Below are 13,715 nucleotides of genomic sequence, written 5' to 3' on the forward strand. Positions count from 1 at the left end.
TTGTCTAAACTACTACTTTATGTGATTCAACAGTCATTTAAATACCCTGGTATGGTCAGGTCAATTATCAATCCTAAAATGAGAAAGGTCAGAATCTGTAATTTTCAGATTATCAAATTTTGTTGCATTCAGTGGGTTTACTGCATTGTCACATTAGGAGGATAATGCTAAATCTTTTATTTATATCTCTAGACGCTCCAGAGTATCTCTGCATCATTGGTAACCATGGAGATAGATCAATCTATCCTGGAGACCCTGCCAAGGGAGCAGAGGATGAAAATAGCCAAGAAAATGCGACAGGAGCAAATTAGACGATATAATGAAAGAGATAAAGCTGACAAGACACAAGAACATATAAAAGCTAAAACTAACAAGAAGAAGACTAAAGTCAATTTTAAAACTGAAGAGAAACTTAGGGATGCAGTTTCAAGATTTGATGACAGAGAAGGTAAGACAAGAAGAACTGATTCACGTTATGTTAACTAGAAATTGATAGATTTATTTTCGTTATTTTCGTTGGTGGTGGGTTTTTTTTGCCAAAAGAAAATACATGTGATAACACTTTGAAAGCTTTCAAGATGTACTAGCAGCAGCTGTAACTGGAGTGTTAGTTTTTTGACTAGACAACCAATATAATATACAATATAATACTATACAATATGTTTGACAGCTAAGGGTAAAGTTTTTTATTTATTTATTTTTTTCTTCTCACTCTTCTTACCTCCTTTTGGTTTGTTTGTTTCTGTATGTGATTATGGTAGTCATATTTTCTCTAATTTTTTAGTAGTTTGTGTACTTTAATTTTCTGTTAGTGCTGCTCCTAACATGCTTAGTGAGCCCCTGATACAAAAGGGATGCAATAAATAAATAAATAAATAAACAACCAAAAATGTATTCACCAAAAATTTTAAAAAATTACATCTCACAAAATAGTTTCAAAAAATGTTTCAGTTGCAGTTAGTACAGTTTTCATAATCATATTTTGTGATTTTTCTGTTTGGATACTTTAAAATAAATAACCATCAAAATATCAGTGTCATAAATATCATGGAAACCTAAATATTCTATGTGCAATATTTAGAAAAATATCACAGGAAATAAGTGAAAGGTTTGATAGCTTTGTTATTGTATAGCACCACCACAGGTCATATTTGGAGATGTAGCATCTTCAGGTGCCACACCCATGACACTACGTCTTACTTGTGTCCCTCTGGTTTCAGCTGACAACCCCTATATGTAAGTGGTTTGGTTATCGCAATTAAGTTGTAGGTAAAATAGAGAATCACTGCATCAGCACAATGTTGGTGTGCATAGACATGTAATAATCCTTTTAAAAAAATTATAGTGTAATTGGAAATTCTGGGCAATGTGATCATGGCATGGAGATTTACATGGAAGTCTGGTTTTTCCACAGTTTTGACTCTCCTGGATAAAGGTGTGGATCCGAATACTGCAACAATCACGGGAACAACTGTTCTACACCAGGTAAGTGTGTTTGGGAATAACACGTGTGTTGTGTCAATACTTGTAATTGACAGCGTTGTGCATCACTACAGTAATTGGGGGTATCTTACATCAATACGTTTCCTGTGACTCTCCTTATATGACATTGAGAATAATGACAACAAATAAAGAGAGAGTCTTTTTACAACAATACTCTACTAATTAGGTCCTTCAATCTGATATCTAAAGTGAATATAACAAGACCTCTGAAAACAATTTTTTTCAATATTAATTCAGTACATTTCTAACCAATATATGTGTGATCATACATAGATAGTTAAGTTAAGATACATATAAATACATCTCTGACAACACTGACGAAATGTCAGCGAAAATTTAAGAATATTCTCAGTAAATTTGTGACTCGGTAAGTAGCAATATTCTGTGTGTAAAGTGAACCTAGGGTCAAAAAACATTCATTCTCACACGTATAGATGCTTTTGAGAAGATAATTTGGTGAAGGAATACACTTCAGACCTCCAAGCTATGAAATGATTTGTTTGCATGAAAGAAGTGTGGAGGTTTCATATTTGAAATAAATATAATGTTACAATCTGAATTGTCAAATAGAAATAAAAATAATAGACTTTTTTTTTAGATTGAAAACATTATATTTTATTTTGTAAAATATATTTATCTTTAAAATTGAAATTAAGATATTTTAATAGATAAAATGAAGTAATTGAATATAAAATTTGTGTATATGTATATATTTATAACACACATACACACTTACACACACACATACACACATACACACACATACACATTGTGACACACCTACATACACATACATACATACATACATACATACATACATACATACATACATACATACATACATACATACATACATACACACACACACACATACACACACATACACACACATACATACACACACACATACACACATACACACCTATCTATAGTCAGAATTTTTGGGAACCTTTTCAGTTTGAGATTTTTTAGACAAACCAGTTACCAAACACATTACTGTTGTAAAATGGCTGAGTCAGCGATCCTTGTTTTCAGATACACTGCGCTTGTCTCAAGTCACATCTTGCTGTGAAATTAGGTGTATGAAATATCCAAAGTTAAGGTGTCAATATAAGAACTTAACACATGACTATATTCAGTACTACATTATGCCACCAACACCATTATACATGATAAACATAAAAATAGAAACAAATGGGGAAAGAGAGTTACACAGTACACATCTTAGAAGCTGTATTAAATAATTTATGATATAATGTATATAATACACACACATGCACACACACACACACACACACATACACACAGATACCCCCCCCCCCCCCACACACACACACACACGCACAGGGTGTGTGCATGATCAGATATTGAAATGAACATTTTGTTTATCTGGAAAAAATTCACTGTAGGCTGTCAGTGAGAAGTGAAATATTGATAACTTGCATGCAAAAATTGAAACTGAGTTTTTAGATTTAAAGTCAATAAACGGAGTATATATTTTGTACTTTTACATTACTGCTGTAGTAATTGTAGTGTCACAAAATCCATAGTGGATTGATTTTCAGCAAACTTGTATTGACCTTAGCTGTCGATTGACCTTAGCTGTCGATCGCCATAATCATGTCAATACTCTGACTTGACCTAACTGTGATATCATATGGAGGAGAAATCAAAGATATTTATTTTCGTTTGTGAGTGAGTGAAATTAATTTGATATATTGTTTCAAAAATAATGTTAGACAACATAATCTGTGTTTGTAACTCAATAATTTGCAAAAAATTAAAATGTGTGAAAAGTTTGTTATTGTAAATACAGAGAGTAATTTGGTAGTAAACTAGGTAAGCACAAATAGTCACTACCTTGCACCCAGTCTGCAATTCACCTGTCATTTTTCCACATATTAAAATCACTTTGCTGAAAAGTTTGATTACTTAATAATATGTATATCTATATTGTTTATGAATCACTTCCTATATGTATGTAAAATAACAAACTTTTGATAAATTATTTAGGTTTTCGCAATTTACCAATTTACCGATTTACCAACACAGATTAGATGTATGTTGTTTGATGTTTTTTTTCAAGTAGAAAAACATATCCTAGTTGTTTGATTAATTAAAAATCTAATCCCATTTGTCATCCATATTGTCAGTTTATGAGATACCATACTTGTTGATAATACCTTAGTTTACCGGAGTGGCTAAATTAATCGGTACAAACTGATAACTGCCGGCCAGAGTGGCTAAATTAATTGGTACAAACTGATAACTGCCGGCCAGAGTGGCTAAATTAATTGGTACAAACTGATATGTGTGGGCCAGAGTGGCCAAATTAATTGGTACAAACTGATATGTGTGGGCCAGAGTGGCTAAATTAATTGGTACAAACTGATAACTGCCAGCCAGAGTGGCTAAATTAATTGGTACAAACTGATATGTGTGGGCCAGAGTGGCTAAATTAATCGGTTGGCGTTCATACTGTTACAACTTATACAAACAGTTAGTGAGGCAGCAAAACAAAATCATAGATTGTGATGTAAACAGGTTATAAATATGTAGGACTATGAATGAATTCGTATGATATTTGAGTATCATAGTGGCATACTTTGTTGTGGCTGTACACACACACACGCGCGCACACACACACACACACACACACACACACACACACACACACACACACACACACACACACACACACACACAAGCATGGGTATAATTATCATGAGTATACATCCACATTGGCAATGTATAATTATTATATGTGTTTATCCAAAACAGAAAATTTAAAAAAAATAAAACTGTGTGAATGTGATTTCATGTAGCCTACGTGAAGGATTATGTACTCATTTGCATACACACTATGCAATAACGCTACACTTCCAATAATATGTGCACACATTAATGCAAATTGTCACTAGTGCATTTTGTAATCATTAGATATTATTCCCCAATATTTTGCTTCATTTAGCCAAGGAAAATGCGAGTGACCTATTAGGGACCTTAATTTGTCGCTACAAGTTGCAAGACAAAAGTAGTGATAAAGCCGCTAGGTCACAAGTATTTTCCACTGATCAAAGAATGTAATTATTACCTCTCCAAATATAATATATGAAAAATCGGGAGAAATAGTGGCGATTCGGAATGTTTTACTCTTTAGAGCAACGCAGAACCAGTGATGTAAACATGGGTTTTTTATGACGTAGAACAATCAGGGTTTGTAATTCATATTTTCTGTTCAAAAATAATAACTTGGCTTGTGCATGTTATAATATTCTTTAACCCCCTTGAAGCCCAATATCCAGAATTCTATAGATTTCTGTCACTTTCTAGAAACCAAGTATTTATAGGAATAAATGTACAAAAGAGTCAAGGAAACCATTTTGCATTCACATCATCTTTAGTTTGTGAAAATGGTAAACTTTACTGGAATGATTGTAATAATTGTTAAGTTGACAGCACAGCTATGGAACAATGCTGATTAAAACTACATTCACTTGTATTTGTCTTCCTAAAAAGAAAAACTACTCTAACATAAGAAATTTGATCTTGATTATTGAATAATTTGTAGAGATATGACAGTGACAGATGTTGCATGTATTGTAAATTTGATTTACTGTCATTTCTACACCATATTGGGAGTTGCTCTATTCTTGTGCTATCAACCCATTTCTTACTTTGCATTGTTAGGCCACACGAACAAAATTATATGGGTCTTACTTTACTACCCAGTTTTCCCCTTCCAACATATATTTCTTATGTAGATATAGTTATCTTGAAAATGGTCTACAGGTGAGAAATTAAAAAAAAGTAACTGGAAAAATAGAGATTTCACGACGCCAAAGAATTTTAAAAATAATGCTGACAGTACATATTTTTATAAGGTTTAAAATTGGAAATGTCATATTTTGTCTATTTGGACTAGAATATGATAAGACTAAACTATTTAGTTATAGGGGTGTATTAGATATACTGCAGCACACATGTGTATGTTTGTAGTGTGTATAATAATTCCATTCTGGGTGTGGTTGTTTTGGTTTTTATGCTCTAGGTGAAATATGACCTTCCAAATTTGCACCAAAGTGTTTGTATGATACAAAAACATAAGAAAAATATTAAAAAGGTGTAATTCTTCAAATTTAAAACACATTTTTAGTGTAATTTTGATCAAGTGCTGAGAATCCTTTCATTACCGATAATTTATTTCAAATCAAGACTTTATCCAAAAGTTTCACTAAATTGAAGTGATTTTTCAGAAAATAATAGAGACATACATGAAATCCTAATGAAAGCAATATTTTATATAGAAAGTGCATATGTAATATAGGCTGTGTTAGGTTGCAAGACACAGCCACGACCCATTGTAGATGTCCTCAAGGGTATTTCTCTTTAAGGTCATCTCTGGTTCATGAAAATTTAACAGGCAGGAAGGTTCAAACATATTAGTGGAAATTGGTCAAATTTCATCACAAATTGTGCATGGATCACAGATCTGATTTCAAACATTACAAAATCATGAGCTAGCTTGTATTTTTAGAACAACTGAACCTGTAAGTGAGGTAAAGTGTCTGTACGTGTGTGTTTGTTTGTGTGTATGTTTGTTTGTTTGTATGTATGTATGTATGTATGTATGTATGTATGTATGTATGTATGTATGTATGTATGTATGTATGTATGTATGTATGTATGTATGTATGTATGTATGTATGTATGTATGTATGTATGTATGTATGTATGTATGTAGTGTGTGTGCGTGTGTGTGTGTGTGTGTGTGTGTGTGTGTGTGTGTGTGTGTGTGTGTGTGTGTGTGTGTGTGTGTGTGCATACGTGTGTGCGTGTGTGTTTTGTGTGATTTTGGCAGAAAGTTCCTGGTGCTGACAGCCACAAAAATGATGGGCAACTGATAATAGTTACTACACTGTCAACACAAATGAATAATTAAATGCCTGGAACATTAAAGATAAGAAGATTTGCATAATTGAACAGTTTTACTGATAACAGCTAAACACACTAATCAGAACTCCAGTAGTATTAATATTTAAATAGATTATAACTAATTATTAAATTCCATTATCTGTTGTCTGTCCAGACCAATTAGTCTATTTATGGCACTCTTCTTGTATAACCATGTTTTGTTTCAAGTTAATTTGATTTTGAAGTAATTTTCCATATTTGTACCCAGAATTCTTGTAAAGTATGGGGAGGAGTTGTCAAACAAATGGAACATTTGTTTGTCTTTTGGGTAAATCTGATGACAGTATCATATGTTGTATGTTATCTTAACTCTTCCTTTCATGTGATATGTATCCATTCTTACAAGCAAGAGGAAATTCTTTCACTAACTCTACAAATTATGTGAGTTAATAAGGAACATTTCTTACCGCGGTAGACTGGCTCAAGTCAAATCCCATTACAACTCTGTTCTTATGTGAGGAATGATAACCTGAGTGAGTGACTTTGAAACAGTTGGGTGTGAGAAATGATAACCTGGGTGAGTGACTTTGAAACAGTTGGGTGTGAGAAATGATAACCTGAGTGAGTGACTTTGAAACAGTTGGGTGAATGTGAAAGACCAAGAGCCTTTGGTGACCACTTGTAACTGAGGAAAATAAAAAAAAAAAAGTTGAGGACAACATTTAAAAAAACCTAAAAGTCAATAACAAACTCAAAACATGTGAAGATTGTAAGCCTTCTAAAATCTCCCAAGGGACTCAGGTGCTAATGTGTGTATTTATGTAAGAGGACGGTGCCAGGTTCAGGATTTTGTATTCTTCCCTTCAATGCCTGTAAATGAAATGAAAATTAAACCATAGTAGAATCTCAAATAGCCATTGGATAATGTGTTCCTGTTGTTGAAAATCAAAAGATTGTCAATTTCTCTGAAAACAGGATGGTGTGAACTCCCAAATTTCTTTTATTATTAATTTTTCAAAACTAGTGTCTTTTTGAAATATGTACTTAAATTTAGAAGTATGCAGTGCCAAAGTGCCCTAGTGCTGAAGGAGGAAATAAAAATACTTGCATTGTTCATTTACCTTTCTTACATATATATATATAGATCTGGGAACCCGTCGACTGTAGACAGGTTTGAACCCAGATTGCACTGCAGTGGTAAGAGACTCACAAGCTAAATGCTAAGGTACCAACAACCCACAACCTGTAGCAGAGATTAGTGATTATGAGATTAAGGCAGACAGTAGAGATTTATATGAGCTTATAGGAGAGCTTAGAGGTATTAAAAGGTAGAGTTTATAGCAGAGATTTGGTATTGGATGGTGTAATATGAGAAGATTTGGGATACAGCTTATAGCAGAGATCAGAGAGTGATTAAAGAGAGCCTATAGCACTTATACCTTAGATGCATTAGAAGATTTGGGATAGAGGCTATAGCAAAGATTAGGGATTATCATTGATTTTCACCTGTTATCTCATTGCTGGGATCCAATCATAATTCTTCAGAGTAATCATGTGACCAATGCTACCCAATGAGCTATATTTTAACATGTGAGAGTTTAATTTCTTGTTAAAGTTGTCATACAGATTATGAGTACTTCTGCTTCTGCTTGATATTGTGCTTCGATTTTCAAGTGGTTCCCATTGTGAATTATGCAGCATGTCTTTGACACTGGCTTTAGGATTGTAATTGTGTGTGACAAATCATGCTGAGCGTGTTGTATTCTTTCTAATGAAGCTTTGTTATTACAATTCTATATCAGACAGAAATGGTGTTGCAAATCTTTTGTTGTAAATCAGGCTCTTGTACTTGAAATGCAGATGTTAAGTATGGCGAAATAACACCATGTATAAACCAGTACAAATTAAAGACCAGGGATTCAATCCCAGGATCTTAGATCAGTGTCTTAATTATCAGTGTAGCCATAAGGATTACATTGGATCATTCTTTTATTCCTTGGCCAACTGTTTCTATACCTCTCTCAGACAACTGTTTTTCACCCAAATTTTAATCCTGTAAATCTGAACTGGTCCTTTAAAGGCCAATGTTTCAATGCCAGGTTCTTACATTAGTGTTGTCTCATCACTGGGATTATTCCTTTGTTCTGGACTAACCTTTTCTATATTTTTCGCATCAAACTATTTTTCACAGAGAAAAGTAGCAAATATTAAAACCAAATTGTTTTTTTTTCCCAGTGTTGTATGGATGATAATCTAACAGCTGCTGAGACTTTGATAGAGAAAGGAGCTGATGTGAATCGTCAGGATGATGATTGGTGGACACCATTACATGTTGCCAGTGCCTGTGATAATCCAGAACTTGTGACAGTATTACTAACTGTAAGTTATAATTTCTTATTATACAAACAACCATTCCTTTTCTTCTAATGAACAAATTCTTCAAAGCAATGACCTCTGTGCAATAATTATGGTAAGAATGTGTTTGAACCCCCCAAAAATACTTGGAGGCAATGTTTTTCTCTTTACTGACTGTTCAGTATTTTGCTGTCACCCTAACTGACTTCAGTATTTTGCTGTCACCCTAACTGACTATTTAGTATTTTGTTGTCACCCTAACTGACTGTTTAGTATTTTGCTGTCACCCTAACTGACTGTTCAGTATTTTGTTGTAACCCTAACTGACTGTTCAGTATTTTGCTGTCACCCTAACTGACTTCAGTATTTTGCTGTCACCCTAACTGACTTCAGTATTTTGTTGTCACCCTAACTGACTGTTTAGTATTTTGCTGTCACCCTAACTGACTGTTTAGTATTTTGTTGTCACCCTAACTGACTGTTTAGTATTTTGCTGTCACCCTAACTGACTGTTTAGTATTTTGCTGTCACCCTAACTGACTGTTCAGTATTTTGTTGTAACCCTAACTGACTGTTTAGTATTTTGCTGTCATCCTAACTGACTGTTCAGTATTTTGTTGTTACCCTAACTGACTTCAGTATTTTGTTGTCACCCTAACTGACTGTTTAGTATTTTGTTGTCACCCTAACTGACTGTTTAGTATTTTGCTGTCACCCTAACTGACTGTTTAGTATTTTGCTGTCACCCTAACTGACTGTTCAGTATTTTGCTGTCATCCTAACTGACTGTTTAGTATTTTGTTGTCACCCTAACTGACTTCAGTATTTTGTTGTCACCCTAACTGACTGTTCAGTATTTTGCTGTCATCCTAACTGACTGTTTAGTATTTTGTTGTCACCCTAACTGACTGTTTAGTATTTTGCTGTCACCCTAACTGACTGTTCAGTATTTTGTTGTAACCCTAACTGACTGTTCAGTATTTTGCTATCATCCTAACTGACTGTTCAATATTTTGCTATCATCCTAACTGACTGTTTAGTATTTTGTTGTTACCCTAACTGACAGTTCAATATTTTGCTATCATCCTAACTGACTGTTTAGTATTTTGCTATCATCCTAACTGACAGTTCAATATTTTGCTATCATCCTAACTGACAGTTTAATATTTTGCTATCATCCTAACTGACTGTTTAGTATTTTGTTGTCATCCTAACTGACTGTTTAGTATTTTGCTATCATCCTAACTGACAGTTCAATATTTTGCTATCATCCTAACTGACAGTTTAATATTTTGCTATCATCCTAACTGACTGTTTAGTATTTTGCTATCATCCTAACTGACTGTTTAGTATTTTGCTATCATCCTAACTGACTGTTTAGTATTTTGCTATCATCCTAACTGACTGTTTAGTATTTTGCTGTCATCCTAACTGACTGTTTAGTATTTTGCTGTCATCCTAACTGACTGTTTAGTAGCTTTGCCAGGCTAAAGGTATGTACATAGAACTGTATATCAAAACTTTGAGAAGTGGACACACCCTCTTTGTACATACTTACACATTTATAAAGTAACATAAATAATTCATGTATACCTTGTGAATTTTGTATCAAAAGTTTATATTATTAGTTGGTTTCAATTTTACTTTTCTGATGTAAGTTGTTTCAATATCATATGATGAAAATTAGTGAAAAAGAATGGATATGATTCAAATCAGATGACAAATAAAGTTAGAAATCCTACCATATGGCCATTTAATATAGTGTCCTAGAGCTTAACCACTTACGGTTATTGCTGATGAAGATATTGTTATTTATTAAGGTCAGAATGGGTGGGGTCCATGAAGATAAACTACAGTTCTAGTGCAAAACAAGACAATATTCACTCTATATTCTTCTTCTTAAATAATGACCTTTATTTAAAGAAAAAATTAATTACTCAAACAAAATACGAAAAACAAAAAGAAACTAAAAAAAAAATCCCATAGTACATGTGTATTCCTAATGGTAGAAAATTTACTAAAAAATGGTAACACTTTGAAGTTTGCGAGAATAACTTCTGGAAATTTCAAATGGATAAATACAAGATGTTGTTTCCTCACATATGTTAAAAAATAAAGCAGTTTTAGTTATTCCGAAGTGATTACTGTTCATTTTGTAAAAATTAATCCATAATTTGTGCTTGTACTGTATATTCTATGTAGCAACTGTTTTTAAACATGTACTTGTCTTAGCACAAAGAAATAATAATTTGGCTCTACACAGACCATAATTACCAAAATTTGTTGTCAAAATGATACAAATCTATACTTAAAACCTAAAATTTAGCAAATTTAGAAAAATTGGTTGCTGTGGCAACATTGGCAACAAATGTAACTTGTTGATGTATTTTATGAGGATTAAGCAATTTCTTATTAATATTTGCTAGTTTTTAGAATTTATAAAAAGAACTACAGTCAAATTACGATTATTGAGTACGATGTCTAAAATTTCAACCTTGTATTACCGTGAAAATTGTAAAGAAAAAAGACAACATACAATTGCATGAAGGATCATTATTACATGATTCAGAAGAAGAAAGTTAATAGACTTTAAAGATACTAACCAACAATAAATTCTAAATTGACAGAGAAATAAAAAGGTGTGAATAATTATGGAAAATGCTATGAGATTACGAGGGATTGATAAGAAAATAATGTAGTTGGAACAAATTGTAAAAATCTTGTGAAAATGGCATCACAAGACCATGCCCATACCAACAGTCAAATGATGATGTATATTACAAAGATTAAATAACAGAGATGGGTAGGCAGGTAAATAATCATTTCAAAAACATGTAAAAATGCCAATTGACAAGGCCATGTCGATAGCAACAGCCAAATGATGATGTATATTGCAAAGTTAACAACAGGGATTAATAGATAGATGGTTAGGCAGACAAAAAATGAACATGTATACTTAGCAACAAGACCGTGTCCATAACAACAGCCAAGTGATGGTGTTCATTGCAAAGATAAAGATAGGGATGGTTAGGCAAATGGATAAACATCCAAAAAGTGAATGTACATATGCCTAGCAACAAGACCACACCCACAGCAACAGTGAAATGGTGATGTATATTGCAAAATATATATATTTACAAAAGTATATAGTTATGAAGCAATCGATTTTGTATGCACATTGAAACAAATTTTAAATATCTTGTATTAGTTCTGAAACAAGGAACGTATTGGGTTGTAAGTTTTTAATTTTTTTTTTCAACAATTCCAGAATGGTGCTGATGCAGCCATATTGGATATTGATGGTAATTTTGCCATAGACCATGCACCACCTGGTAGTGAAACTCGGATGATATTAGAAAAACATATGCAAGATATGGGTAAGATACAGTTTATAATTATTCATTAAGGATGTGATAAAGATGTACAGTCTGTCATATGCAAGATATGGGTAAGAAACAGTTTATAATTATTCATTAAGGATGTGATAAAGGTATACAGTCTGTCATACAGTTTATAATTATTCATTAGGGATGTGATAAAGGTATACAGTCTGTCATATGCAAGATATGGGTAAGAAACAGTTTATAATTATTCATTAAGGATGTGATAAAGGTATACAGTCTGTCATACAGTTTATAATTATTCATTAGGGATGTGATAAAGGTATACAGTCTGTCATATGCAAGATATGGGTAAGATACAGTTTATAATTATTCATTAAGGATGTGATAAAGGTGTACAGTCTGTAACCTTATGATTTTGGTGGTTACGTTGTTTTCATATTCAAAGACCTATGTTTCAATCGCAGTTTCTCACTTTAGTACTGTCTTATCAATAGAGCCATAAACATTACATTGGATCATTTTTTTTGTTCTGGATCAACTTCTTTTAGTTCTGCCAGACAACTGTTTTTCATACCTAAATTTTAATCCATATCCAAACTGGGCATTAAATAATGTTTTATTTTGTGGGGCAGTATTTTTCTACATCAGAACATCACGGTGAAAAATGTTTGTGAATCAAATGTTGAAAGAGATATTATTATGTCTTAATAACTCTGGTAACCATGGATTCATAATTGGTAGTGCTGTTAAATATCGTCTAATTGGTGTTGTTACAGGATTGGATAACAATAAATTAAAACAGGTACGGCAACACCAAGCCAAGGTGATGTTGTCTGATATCAAAAACTTGATAGCTATCAGAGGAGATGTCAATGCTACTAATCACAGAGGTGCTACTTTGGTAAGTCACGACTTTCTATAATGTTTGGTTAATGATGAATATGAAATCAAGGCAGTGTCATTTTGATCTAGTCATAGTTTACGTGTAATATTTTGATAAATTATTCTGTTATTTGCTATCAGACTTGTCTTTATTGCCAGAAAAATTGAAACAAAATTTCATCTGGCTTGACAACGATATAACTAACACTGCTACATTTCAGCATCTGACTGGACGAAAATATTGATGACATGTTATATTTCAAAGTCTGCCTTTGGGAAAACCATACAAGTATTGCTACATTTTATCATCTGGCCAGATAAAAATCTTAGCAACATTGCTATATTTTCATGACTAGAGTACTTGTACTATGTTATAGTACCTGTGAGATTGAATCAGTTATTACCATGCATAAATACAATCAAACTGGTTGAATACAACGTAGTAGTAGCGGTATAAAATGAACCAGATTAATTTCATACATCTAATACACCTGGTAATTAGCAATTCAGGGCTTTACATACAAATATCATTTAATATGTCGTCAGTTTGAAATGTAGTCAGTTTTAACAAAATTAGGAAAGAATTTGACATTTGCAAGACATAGCTTTATTTTGGGATCTACAGGGTTTACATACAGGTCCCATTTGACAGGAGTGTCTTTATTTTAAAATGTAATCGTTTTAATTTAACAGAACTCAGAAAAGACTTTGGTTTAG

At 32.9% G+C, this 13,715-nt stretch overlaps 1 protein-coding gene across 1 annotated transcript in view; it reads left to right on the top strand.

The window, feature by feature from the left end:
• The first annotated feature begins 225 nt into the window (after positions 1–225).
• LOC144442393 (unconventional myosin-XVI-like) overlaps positions 226–13,715 on the top strand; it is a 44,311-nt gene continuing 30,821 nt past the window's right edge. The window contains exons 1-5 of the mRNA XM_078131727.1: positions 226–448; positions 1,415–1,485; positions 8,653–8,796; positions 12,041–12,149; positions 12,893–13,017. Of these exons, the coding sequence (XP_077987853.1) occupies positions 226–448; positions 1,415–1,485; positions 8,653–8,796; positions 12,041–12,149; positions 12,893–13,017 (672 nt within the window). The remainder of the gene's footprint in view (positions 449–1,414; positions 1,486–8,652; positions 8,797–12,040; positions 12,150–12,892; positions 13,018–13,715) is intronic.

The sequence above is a fragment of the Glandiceps talaboti genome, chromosome 11 (assembly GCF_964340395.1).
Source record: "Glandiceps talaboti chromosome 11, keGlaTala1.1, whole genome shotgun sequence".
Lineage (NCBI taxonomy): Eukaryota > Metazoa > Hemichordata > Enteropneusta > Spengelidae > Glandiceps > Glandiceps talaboti.